Raw genomic sequence first — 13,107 nt, 5'->3', positions numbered from 1 at the left:
TCTTCGTACATTTTACAAACCAACCTGTATATTTCATATGTGACTGATTCATACAAAATAACACCCCATTTCAGTGAGCAAGCAACCACTGTATCAAACCTTTAGGTAGTTTGTATCAAACCAAACACTGCATGTTCGAAAATACCCTGCATTACCTCGTTGAACTGTTTTATCGTTATTTTCTTGTCTACAGTGACTAGGTTTTTTTTCAATTTGAATCAAATAAAACTTTACCAAGAAAGTTTATTATTTTAAGTTATTTTTGTTTAAATATTTTAGTGATAATTTTATGTGAACCAATTAAATGGAAATATACTTATTATTTAAGTATGATAACAATAATGTCAAGTACGTTTGGCATATCATTTATTTAATAATAAATAGTGGAGCTCCTAGGATCGATCCTTGTGGAACCCCATATTCATTATTTATTTCGTTCGATTTAAAATTGTTTACTTTCGTTATTTGCTTTCTATTGGTTACATATGATTCAAACCAATTCAGTTCCTTATCTTCTATTCCGTATTTGTACAGTTTTTGTAATTCTATCTATATTTCCAAAAGCTTTAAGTTTATTGAAAAAAAATTCTGAGCTACTGGCTATTGTAATAAGATAATATGGGTAACATCAATGCATACATCCAGTATATATAGATTTTTTATGTAAAATCGAAAAATAAAAAAAATTAAATTTTGTAATCAGGAACACCGCAATTTCCAAAAAGGTGTTGAAAAATCCCCTCGGTATCCAAAATTATTAATATTTTTTTTAATTTAAAATATTTGGTGTAAAGTTAGCTTTTCAAAAACTATATATTCTTTATACAAAAGAATAAAAGTATTTTTTTCCCAAAAAAAATAACGAAAAATCTCCATTTTTAAATTTATGCATAACTTTGGACTCGGTCATGATTTTTAATCAATTCTTTCTTCATTTTATATATGGGGGATTTCATGTCAAGTGAACCAACTTTTGAAATCGATGTCTTCCGATCGGGATGAAATTTGCACCAAGGTTAGCTCTATTGGATAGTAACTCAGACACAATTTTTCAACAACATCGGTAGAGAACTCTCTGAGTTATAGGGGGTAAAATTTTGACAATTTGGTCAAACAGGGGTTTTTTCTTATCCATGTAACTTATTACCTATTGTTCTTAGCAAAATGTGTTCCAAATAGTATAGATAGCTATTTCTTCGATCTTTCGAAAAAAAATATTTAAAAAAAAAAATAAAAAATTTTTAATATTTTTTTTCCGAAATCAAAAACTTTTTTGACTTTTTTTTAAAATACGCTATTTTTTTTTATTTTTTTTTTTTCTTAAAATAAAGTTTAGATATTTTCCTTGAACACCTACTTGGTCGCTTAGTGGGATACGAGTGGGATATCTATCAAAATAAATATTTTGTAACTCAAAACATAAAATTTTTTACTTTTTTTGCAAAATCAAAAACTTTGTTGACTTTTTTTTTTCAAAATGGACCCTTTTTTAATCTTTTTTTTTAGGTCAAACAAAAGCTTAGATATTATCCTTGAAGACCCTTTTGGTCGCTTAGTGGGATGCGAGTGGGATATCTATCAAAATAAATATTTTTTAACTCAAGACTTACAATTTTTGACTTTTTTTTTTGCAAATACGATTTTTTTTCCAAATGGGCCCTTTTTTTAAAATTTTTTTTGTAGTCAAAAGAAAGCTTAGGTCCATTCCTTTAAGATATTTTTAGTCCCTTAGTGGGATGCGAGTAGGATATCTATCAAAATAAATATTTTGTAACGCAAGACATACAATTTTTTAATTTTTTTTTGCAAAATCAAAATTTTTTTCCAATATGGGCCCTTTTTTAATTTTTTTTTTTTGCTCAAAAGAAAGCCTAGGTCCATTTCTTTAAGATATTTTTAGTCCCTTAGTGGGATGCGAGTGGGATATCTATCAAAATAAATATTTTGTAACGCAAGACATACAATTTTTTAATTTTTTTTTGCAAAATCGAAATTTTTTTCCAATATGGGACTTTTTTTTAAAAATTTTTTTTGCTCAAAAGAAAGCTTAGGTCTTTTCCTTTAAGACCTATTTTGTCACTTAGGAAGATGTGAGTAGGATATCTATTAAAATAAAAATGTTGTAACTCAAGACATTCAATTATTGACTTTTTTTTGCAAATTCGAATTTTTTTTCAAAATGGGCCCTTTTTTAAAAATTTTTTTTTAGTCAAAAGAAAGCTTAGGTCCATTCCTTTAAGATATTTTAGGTCCCTTAGTGGGATACGAGTGGGATATCTATCAAAATAAATATTTTGTAACTCAAGATATACAATTTTTGATTTTTTGGCAAAATCAAAAACTTTTTTGACTTTTTTTTAAAATGGGCCCTTTTTGTAATTTTTTTTTTTGCTATAAAGAAAGCTTAGGCCTATTCCTTTAAGATGGTTTTGATCGCTTAGTGGGATGCGAGTGGGATATATATCAAAATAAATGTTTTGTAACTCAAGACATACAATTTTTGTGTTAAAACATTTATTTTGATAGATATCCCACTCGCATCCCACTAAGGGACTAAAAATATCTTAAAGGAATGGACCTAGGCTTTCTTTTGAGCAAAAAAAAAAAATTAAAAAAGGGCCCATATTGGAAAAAAATTTTGATTTTGCAAAAAAAAATTAAAAAATTGTATGTCTTGCGTTACAAAATATTTATTTTGATAGATATCCTACTCGCATCCCACTAAGGGACTAAAAATATCTTAAAGGAATGGACCTAAGCTTTCTTTTGACTACAAAAAAAATTTTAAAAAAAGGGCCCATTTGGAAAAAAAATCGTATTTGCAAAAAAAAAAGTCAAAAATTGTAAGTCTTGAGTTAAAAAATATTTATTTTGATAGATATCCCACTCGCATCCCACTAAGCGACCAAAAGGGTCTTCAAGGATAATATCTAAGCTTTTGTTTGACCTAAAAAAAAAGATTAAAAAAGGGTCCATTTTGAAAAAAAAAAGTCAACAAAGTTTTTGATTTTGCAAAAAAAGTCAAAAATTTTATGTTTTGAGTTACAAAATATTTATTTTGATAGATATCCCACTCGTATCCCACTAAGCGACCAAGTAGGTGTTCAAGGAAAATATCTAAACTTTATTTTAAGAAAAAAAAAAAATAAAAAAAAATAGCGTATTTTAAAAAAAAGTCAAAAAAGTTTTTGATTTCGGAAAAAAAATATTAAAAATTTTTTATTTTTTTTTTTAAATATTTTTTTTCGAAAGATCGAAGAAATAGCTATCTATACTATTTGGAACACATTTTGCTAAGAACAATAGGTAATAAGTTACATGGATAAGAAAAAACCCCTGTTTGACCAAATTGTCAAAATTTTACCCCCTATAACTCAGAGAGTTCTCGACCGATGTTGTTGAAAAATTGTGTCTGAGTTACTATCCAATAGAGCTAACCTTGGTGCAAATTTCATCCCGATCGGAAGACATCGATTTCAAAAGTTGGTTCACTTGACATGAAATCCCCCATATACATTTCTTGTTAGTCCTATAAAGTAAAAATGGAAAAAAATCGGTAAATATTTGGAACCGCGGTCATCAAAAAACTGGAGTAGGGTGGGTAAAAATGTTTAAAATGTATTATTGAAATGCCAATATTTTTTAAGCTATAAGAGATAATTGATAGCTATGTTTTATGTAGTCCTCGACGAGAAGATTCTATTGAAATCGGAACACAAACGAAGAAATATTATTGTTTTTAAAATTGAACATACCCGAGGTCTCCTAGCAAAAGAGGTCTTGAGCTCCAAATATTCTCGTAAAAAACCGGAAGCTCGATTTTGATTTTAGAACCATAGTTTCTTCGGGAAAAGTTCTTAGAATGTTCCGTAGATTACGAATTTGCTATACGCTTAGTAGTCAAAAAAATTGACCCACCCTAGTGTTTATAAACCGGTTAAGCGAAAAACCGGGTTTTCTTCGAAATGTCGGTTTACCGGATTTTAAAATTTTGGGCTAAATCAATAAATCTTATGTTTTTGATGAATTTTTTATAGTCATTATAAACTGCAGATATACAATATAAAACTCTTTCAATAACAATTTTTAATAATTACAGTGATTGTAAATAGTAGAGGACGATGAGTTTATTTAAAAAACTATTAAAAATTAAAACTAAATTCCGCATAATTCTAGAAGTTTAGGCTATATCTTACTAATGATTCATTAAAACCTTAGTGTTGATTTTAACAAATGTTAAATTGCATTTGATGTACATATCTTCGAGGTTCATACCTTCTTTCATTAAATTTGACATAATTAGTGTGTTTTCTTCTTAAAATTTAATTTTACTAATCATTTCGTTAGCTTTGTGTACAAACGTGCTAAGTTCCTTTTGATATATGCATATCGCACTGGTTCCTCTAAAGAGAGTCAACTCTAAATTTAAAAATGTTCAGTAGAAGCAAAAAACTGTTTTTTTAATACAGTGGCTCAAAGCCAAACTCGTACAATAGGAAATTTTGTATATATCTCTTAATTTCAGCTTACCTCTTAAAGTTAGATAAAAAGTGTGTTTGGGAGGGTTGTAGCTTATGTAATTCTTTATTCAATTCATATATAAAATAAAAATAAAACCATTTAAATAACACTGTATATAAGAATTAACAAAAAAATCCGCTAAAAGCCAAACTCGTACATTTAACATGGTATGCTAAAAAGGTAGCAATACCATAAAAATCATTACTTTGTATGGTACCCTTTTGCTTGAATAAACATTTATGGTCTCTTAGGCATACTTTCCACTAGTTTACGGCAAACGGTGGGATCAGTATTTTCCCATTCCTCAGTAAGAACTCTTCTCAACTCCTATTTAGAGGAAATTTGGTATTGTCTCACTTTATTATCGAGGTAGCTCCAAAGGTTCTCGATGGGGTTGATGCCAGAGCTCTGGGCAGGTGTCTCCATTACATGAGGACAATTGTACAATAACCACGAACTGACAAACACTGATAGAAATAGTAAGTGTTTGATAAAGTCAGTTTTGGCTTTGATAATGGCAATTTCAGTTTTAAAATTTCTAAATACATTTTTTGGTACATCATGCCTTCGATTTAATGAAGAGAACCTGGACCAGCTGCCAAAAAAGACCCTTAAACCATCACCGATCCACCACCATGCTTTACAGTAGATTAAACATGTTTTGGTAAGAGCTCCTCATTAGCCTTCCGCCATAAATATGATTTTCCATTATAGCCAAATATGTTAAATGTTCTCTCGTCTGTGAACAGCACATCCTTTCAAAAAGAAAAATCCTTTGATTTATGTAGTTTGGCGAAGTTTAAGCAGTACTTTTTATTTCTCTTGCTAAGCAATGGCATTTTCTAGCCATTCTACCATTCAAATTCTCAAGCTTTCTTTCCCGCAATGGACGTAAGTTTGGAAGAGCATGCAAAGAGATCCTTCGCGTACGAGTTTGGCTTTTATGATTTTTAATTAAATCGCCCATAATTTCTTACCTTCTAACATAATTTCTTTGTTTAAATACCCATCCGATAGAGGACAATTTACACAATAAATCCTCCATTTATTATATAAGCTGCGTTTTAATATTAAAAAATAAAAAGTTAGGTGTACGAGTTTGGCTTTGAACCACTGTACATTACGATGAAATAACTATACGGATACAACTGTATTTTTTGGCGAAAGTGTAGAAAAAATTATAGCAGATTTTTACAGTGGGTAGATTGACCACTGTACATCGCTTTCTTGCAAAAAGTGAAAATTAAAAAAGTTTGAATTGACGCTCTTTAGGGAAACTAGTGCGATAGGTAGAGAGACAAACAACTTGCTAAATTCCTTGATTTTAAATATTTTTGAAATCTGGTTTGATTTATAATGACAAATAATCACAGTTAAGAAGAAGTACGTTTGCATCTTATAGGTCATTTTTGGGGACTTGGAACATTTTCTGTTTTATATCAGAAAGTCGAGGATATAATAAATTTCAAAATTATCAAATATTTAATTAAAAAAATTATAATTTAAACAAAAACATTCAATTAAAAATTTCTGAAATTCAATTGGAATTTTCAGAAAAAAATTATTAGAAATTGCTTAAATACAATTAGAAATTGCTTAAATACAATTAGAAATTGCTTAAATACAATTAGAAATTGCTTAAATACAATTGGAAATGGTGTAGTATGTATTCTATAAAAATTTGTTTATAAAAGTACCTTCATATCGACATATTTTAGAGAAAAATGCACTTTTGTAAAAAAAAAGTCACTATCAAAAATCTTAGCTGGTGCCCAATGGGCTAATATTCTAGATCATGTTATACAGTGGTTGACAAAACAATGGAAACTTTTCCAAATATTCCATATGTAGCCCAAAATTTAGAATATTTTTTTAAAATAAAATTTTTTTTAGTATTTTACTTGTATAGTTTTATTTATATAAATTAACTGAAAAACAAACAACATAATTAATTATATTCTGAAAAAAGGGAACAAAATTCTGTAAAAACTCAACATTTAGGTGGAAGACATCGTAAGACTACTCCTAGACAAGATAATTTAATAGCGAGAGTTCAAGAAATTCCCAAAAATAACTCCTCGAGAGGTTGTTAATAGCCTAAAATTAGAAATAAATACCCGAACAGTTAGTCGCAGGTCAAATGAGGCTGGTCTTGGTTGCTATCGTCCTGTAAAAAAACCACTCATTTCTAAAAAGAACCGTTCTGCTCGTCTACAATTTGCCAGGGATCATTTAAACTGGTCGATACAGAAATGGAGTACTGTCCTCTTTTCCGACGAATCCAAATACAATTTAAGAGGCAGTGATGGGAGAACATTTGTAAGACGACCAAAGGGAAAAAAATTAGATCCAAAGTACACAAATAAGACTGTAAAGTTTGGCGGTGGCAATATTATGGTATGGGGATGTTTTTCAGCGCAATGTATGGGCCCAATTCATATTATAAAAGATACCATGACAGGTATAGGATACAGAACCATATTAAACGATGTTATGTATCCATACGCTGAGGAAAATATGCGCCTAGTTTGGAGTTTCCAACACAACAACGACCCGAAACACACCTCTAGGGTTGTAACCGAGTGGTTACAATCCAACGAGGTACGTGTTTTGAAGTGGCCTGCCCAATCGCCAGATCTCAATCTCATAGAAAATCTATGGGAAATTGTACATCGTAAAATAAGGACCCAAAATTACACCAGGAATGAAGATTTATCGGTGCGGTTATAAGGGAATGGCAAAATATTTCAAAGGAGACCATTGACTCTTTAATTGGTTCAATGCATCGTCGATGTGTAGCAGTTATAAAAAATAAGGGATACCCAACAAAATATTGAGTTATTGCAAAGTTTAGACCATATTTGTTAAAATAATACCTAAGTTTCCATTGCTTTGTCAATGCCGTAATAAAGAAATCTTTTAATTTTGTTTTCTGATTTTTAGAATTTAATTAATTATGTCCTAAATATTACCATATTTATGTGATGTTGTGCATATTTACATGATTTATTTCATTTATGTAAGAAAAAATAATTTTAAAATTTTTAAATTTCACACTTACGATGTCGCACGGGACCAAATTTATATGAGTACCAAAATCTTATTTTCTTATTTTTCAGTAAAGTTTCTTTTATTTCAATTGTATTAAAAATCTCTGTTTGGACTCAATATTTGATAATCTTTCTGCATGTACTTTCGACGCACTGATACCAAATGTTGGTTTTAATGTCGCACGGGACATCGAAATATGTGATAATAATGCTAAGCAAAAAGTTACAGTTATTTGCAATCGCATAGTTTCTTATGCATTCTATTTTGACTCTTTGTACCCTCAGGAAGATTTTAGATATCAAAAGTCAATGCATAATGCCTCTCTTTAAGAACTTTTATCAAAACAAAATGTGCATTATAAATATTCAAATCAGAAAAGTTGCCCTTGGTCGAATTTGCATTCGAATATCTCGAAATGGGTTACGAATAAATGGAAAATTTGTTTACATTATTTAAATTTGATTATTCCCCTATGAAAATGGGATAAAACAAAGTGTTTTCAAACACTTTTAATTTTCGGGTCTCGGTGGACCTTTCGGTGGAAATGCCCATATATAACTCCTAAATCAAAAGAGAGCCGAAAAAAAATTCTATGCCAAAAATGTTTCAATTTTATAAAGTAAAAGGTTATTAATAAGGAAAATATTAAAATCTGATGCATTCAGTCATATCTTTAAACCAAGATATGTATTATTAATTAATTTCCTACATTATTCTTCTTATTTATTTATGTCTATCTACACAATACGCTACTGTTCTTCATTAAAACAGGGAACAAGATGAGCTTCATTCATTCTTTCAATGTCATAAAAAAATTAACAATTTTATGTTATTTTTTATAATCTGTGTAAATTTATGCATAGAAAATACAAACAAATACTTACTTACAAATTAATTAATTCGTTGTTTTCTAATTGCAAAAGTAGTAAGTAACAAATGCAATCTCTTTTATTTGTTTGTGTATTTTTTGTTATTATTTTTCTTTTTATATTCTTATTATTTATTCTGTCAAACACGTTTCATTTTGTGTTGTTTATTTTTTCTACACCTTTTTGCATTCCGTGTCTTTCTTTCTACCTGTTTGCATTTTGGTCGTATATTTATTTTATTAGTGTGTGTTGGTGTTTGTGCGTTTTTTGTTTAACTTGTTTGCTGCTGCACTCACTTTTATGACATTAGAAAAAAATCACTTTATTATTTTAGGAATATTCCTATTTTTTCACTTTTATTTTGTAATATTTCATACAATTGTATTAAGGCACTTATTCTTTTAAGTTTTGAAAGTATTTGTATTATAAATTTAAGCAGTTTAATATCATTTAAATTAAAAACAAAAACCCGTTTAAAGAAATCTACTAGCGTTGTTTCAAGATATACGATTCAATTAACGTTGCCATATTCAATGACAAAATGGTAATTGTAAACAATATAAAGAAAGTAGTCATAAAACAAGTGTCTGAATAATGAGTGGTGTTGCCATATTTCTTCGAAATTAACAAAGAAAAATAATTAAAACAAGTGTCAAAAATCTAATTCAAAAACCAAAAAAGGACATTTTTGAAAAATCTATCTAGTTCAAGAACCACAAATGGCGTTGCCAATTAATAAACTTCAAAACAAAAATTTTTTTATAATTCCCATATTCTTTTTTTTTCTTTTAAATAAATTTAGTAGAATAAAAAATATAGAAAAAAACTAGCGCAGCGAGCGGCAGGCGGGCGGGCAGCAAAAGAAAAAACCCACCACACAGACTGTTGTTTGTGTTTGTTGGTGGTGGAAGAGAGAAAAAGAAGGCGGAGAGAGGAGGGGGGGGGGGGAGGAAAAAAGAGAGAGGAAAAAAGAAAGAAAAAAAATTTGTTTCCGTAAAAAAAAGTGGTGAATAAAAAATCGTGGTGAATAAAAATCGTGGTGAATAAAAATCGTGGTGAAAAAAGAGTGGTGAGTATAAAAATCGTGGTGAATATAAGAAATTCACCACAAATACCGTTATGTGAAAATTTTCAAGGTCATTAAAAATTTATCATCCTAAAAGTATGCTGTACTTTTTAAAACGATTTTTTAATTCTTTAGGTTGTTGAATTTGATTTTATTTTACCATCACAGGTTAATATTTTTATGTTGGCACCACTGCATTAAACATATGTTGTGTGTTATCGAAACCGATAACATAACATTAAGGCAAATTACAGCCGACCAATCAGAAAACGATACGTACGTTTTATTTGTAAACACTTCGGAATATTGTGGAAAAAATTATTGTAGTAAAAAAAATTTGGCCACTAACAAAAGAACACGACATTTTCATTTAATAAATATCATCCGAATAAAGTACACGTAATTGAAAAAGAAAAGCGCAACAGAAAACAGCAGCAAATACAAAAAAAGAAAAAATAACCAAAACAGAAAAAAGTTGCGTGAGCAATGAAGAAAATTAAAAAAACAACTCCAAGCAGAATACGCAGTTTTAGTTGTTGTTAAATGTATTGTGTTTGTGTCATGGATAGGGTTGACTCAGATGTAAACTATGGTCATCCAAATTCGCTATCATTATTATTACCTTGAAGATAAAATTAATACGGAAACACACGTCAGATTATAACAAGACGCTCAACAGCAAAGATCTACTACTACTGTTTTAAGCAAAAATAAATTATGAATTTTTGAAATTTATTTCGAAGATTCTTTTTAATACAACAATTTACTGGAATATTGAAAAGTGGTATTAAATAAATTAAACATACAAAATGTCAACACAACCAACTGTTTTTATAACAGTGCCCAAATATGTGGCCATAACTCCTATGCAAGCAGCAGGTTCTGCTGTCACAACCATTGGCAGCACAGCCCTGCCAAAAATTAGACCAGCTCCCACTCAGTCTCCGGTTACAGAAGAATGTAATAATAGTACAGATTCAAGTGAAACCCAAGCACCCAAGGGGAAGAAGAGACGTTTGGATCATTTAACATGGGAGGAAAAGGTGCAGAGAAAGTAAGTATTCAATTATTTAATTATTTGTGTGTGGCTTTAGTGTAGATAAAGAATGGTGAATCATTGTTATTAAAAATTAATTAAATAGTACGATGTTTAAAGCGTTACCACATTTCCATTGGTTTAAATGTCAAAATAATACAGAACTTTAATGGAATTATTTTGTAAATGGAAGACATTTTTTACCCCTACATTAATTAAACAATTTTTAAATTTATCAGTTTTATAAAAGACAATTTGCTTCATCAAATTAAGTTTAATTTTGGCTTAATAGCATTTGAATTCTATCTAAATCATTTATCTCATTTCGTTTTAGAAAATTAAAAAATCGTGTTGCTGCTCAAACATCGCGAGACCGCAAAAAGGCCCGCATGGAGGAAATGGAACACGAAATTGATGAGTTAACAGAAAAAACACAGATTTTAGTCAACAAGTGCGAGTCATTGCAAGTCATCAACGATTCGCTATTGGAGAAAAATCAAAAACTCGACATGGAAGTCGAGATATTGCGACAACAATTGCAAGAATTACAAAAACAACAACAGCAGCAACAGCTTCACCATCAACAACATAAGACTGTCACCTGTGCTGGCTGTGAGTCCTTACTCAACGGATCCGCAGTATCCAATACTGACCCTCTGCCGCAGGGCTCAAACCTCAAGGACTCCCAGTCGTCACAGGAGACAATCGCCGTGTTGAAGTTGAAGCAACAGCTGAAAAAGAATGCAACAGTGTCGTCCCTATGGCGTGTAATAGCTCTCTGCCTTCTCTACAAGATATGCTCTTACCCGACATCGAAATCGACGAAGGAGCGCTCGATGATGCAGAGTTTGATGCCGGAAAGCTGGAAGAACTTGCCGAAAGCCTGCTTGCCGATATCACCGCAGACCTGGAAGCAAGCGATAGAGCGAGCAATGCGCCTGTTGCCGAAACTACAAGCGGATCAGAGCGATTGTTTGGATCAATGGTGGGGTCCGCAGCAGAGTGCTTGGAATCCAGCCAACATAAAATCAGCTACAATGGCAGCAGCATAGAACCATTATTAAATATTGTCACAACACAAACAACATCAAATCAAACAATTTCAAATCATAATAATTTCATACAAACACCTGAACTAACGTTGGAAAATAAATTTGAAAAAGAAACAACTGCAGCCATTGTAAACAGCAGCAGTCTCAGCACACAAACACCACAAACTTTAAATGTAAACAACACTAGGACTACTACAGCCTTAATAACAACAGCTCTACCAGACTCCGCAAACGTAACACCCGATACTGTTTATGGTACATACGATGCTAAAACAAATTCCATAACCATTGTCATGGACGATGTGGCAGTTCCAGTTAGTGAAGCTGTTGAAGAGATTTACTGTGATGGTGTAGCCGCCTCTAGCTCTACGGATGAGGTTGTATGCACAACCGGAATGGCTTCACCCTCACATGTTTACCTCAATGTTACCACCTGCTCAGACGATGAGGCTGATGATGACGATGACGTCAATTTCAATCTCGATCCCATTGAGAAATTTTTGTGTCCCAAACGCCCTTTGGTCTCACCTCTAGCGAAATCTCCAGCTCCTTCATTACACTCTGCCACATCTGATCATGGTTATGAATCAATAATCGGTTCCCCATCACCGCCCAGCCATCATTTTGAGCCTTTAAGTGAGGATCTCAGTAATGATGACTTCAGTACGTGGCCACCGGGCTTCAATGAATTATTTCCCAGTTTAATATAGACAATTTTAAATTTTGTTGAACAAAAGAATGCTCTCTATTTTTTATAAAGAAATATATTTATTTTTAGCATCGTATGTGTTTAGGTTTGAATTGTAAGTTTAAAACAAAGACGCTTTAATTTATTGTTATAAACAATAGTCTAATTAATGTAAATAGTTCTTAAGGCTGTTAGTTTTACTTATGTAGTTTAGTTGTAAACGTTTATTTATAATTTAGTTTTAGGTGTACGTACACTATTTTATTTCACTATAAAACATACTGTTGTAAATAATTATGCAGAATTTATATTTATAATTTATTTTCCAATGAATTGGAAACTCTACTCGTGTAAGGTTAAAACCACTTTTACTGCTTGAATTTAAATTATGGGAAAAATCATTTTTTAAATTCTTCCAGTAAATTGGATTTAACTTTGAGTTTGTATTCTAAGGTAGCAGTTAGTAAAATAACAATTATATTTATGCTCAAGTGTTTGTTAAGAATTAAGTAATTGAAAAAAAAAGAAATAAATTTCAGTTTTTTTTTGTAAAATTTTAACCATTTTTATTTATGAATTACAAATAAGAAGGGTATTTATTCATTTAAAAAATGGAAGTTTCACTCTGATTTTTTTTAAAAAAATCAGACTGCAAATTTTCTAAAAATGGTATTCATTTAAAAAAAATGGAAAATTACACTCTGATTTTTTTACACTTGGTTTGTGGAATTTTTTCATGTGTAAAAAAAATCAGACTGCAAATTTTCCATTTTTTTTAAATGAATACCCTTAATATTGGGAATTATATATTTAAAGTTCATATA

General features: G+C 30.5%; 1 protein-coding gene across 1 annotated transcript; it reads left to right on the top strand.

Annotated features, from left to right (window-relative positions):
* Positions 1 to 9,841: 9,841 nt before the first annotated feature.
* Positions 9,842 to 12,837, top strand: Xbp1 (X box binding protein 1). The gene is given in 3 exon segments (XM_065514349.1): positions 9,842 to 10,561; positions 10,878 to 11,373; positions 11,376 to 12,837. Coding segments are annotated over 3 exon segments (1,671 nt in total). The 5' UTR covers positions 9,842 to 10,316; the 3' UTR covers positions 12,306 to 12,837.
* The last annotated feature ends 270 nt before the right edge of the window (positions 12,838 to 13,107 follow it).

Source organism: Calliphora vicina, chromosome 5 (assembly GCF_958450345.1).
Source record: "Calliphora vicina chromosome 5, idCalVici1.1, whole genome shotgun sequence".
Classification (NCBI taxonomy): Eukaryota; Metazoa; Arthropoda; class Insecta; order Diptera; family Calliphoridae; genus Calliphora; species Calliphora vicina.
The sequence above is the reverse complement of the archived record's forward strand: the minus strand, read 5'-3'. Positions and strand labels throughout refer to the sequence as shown.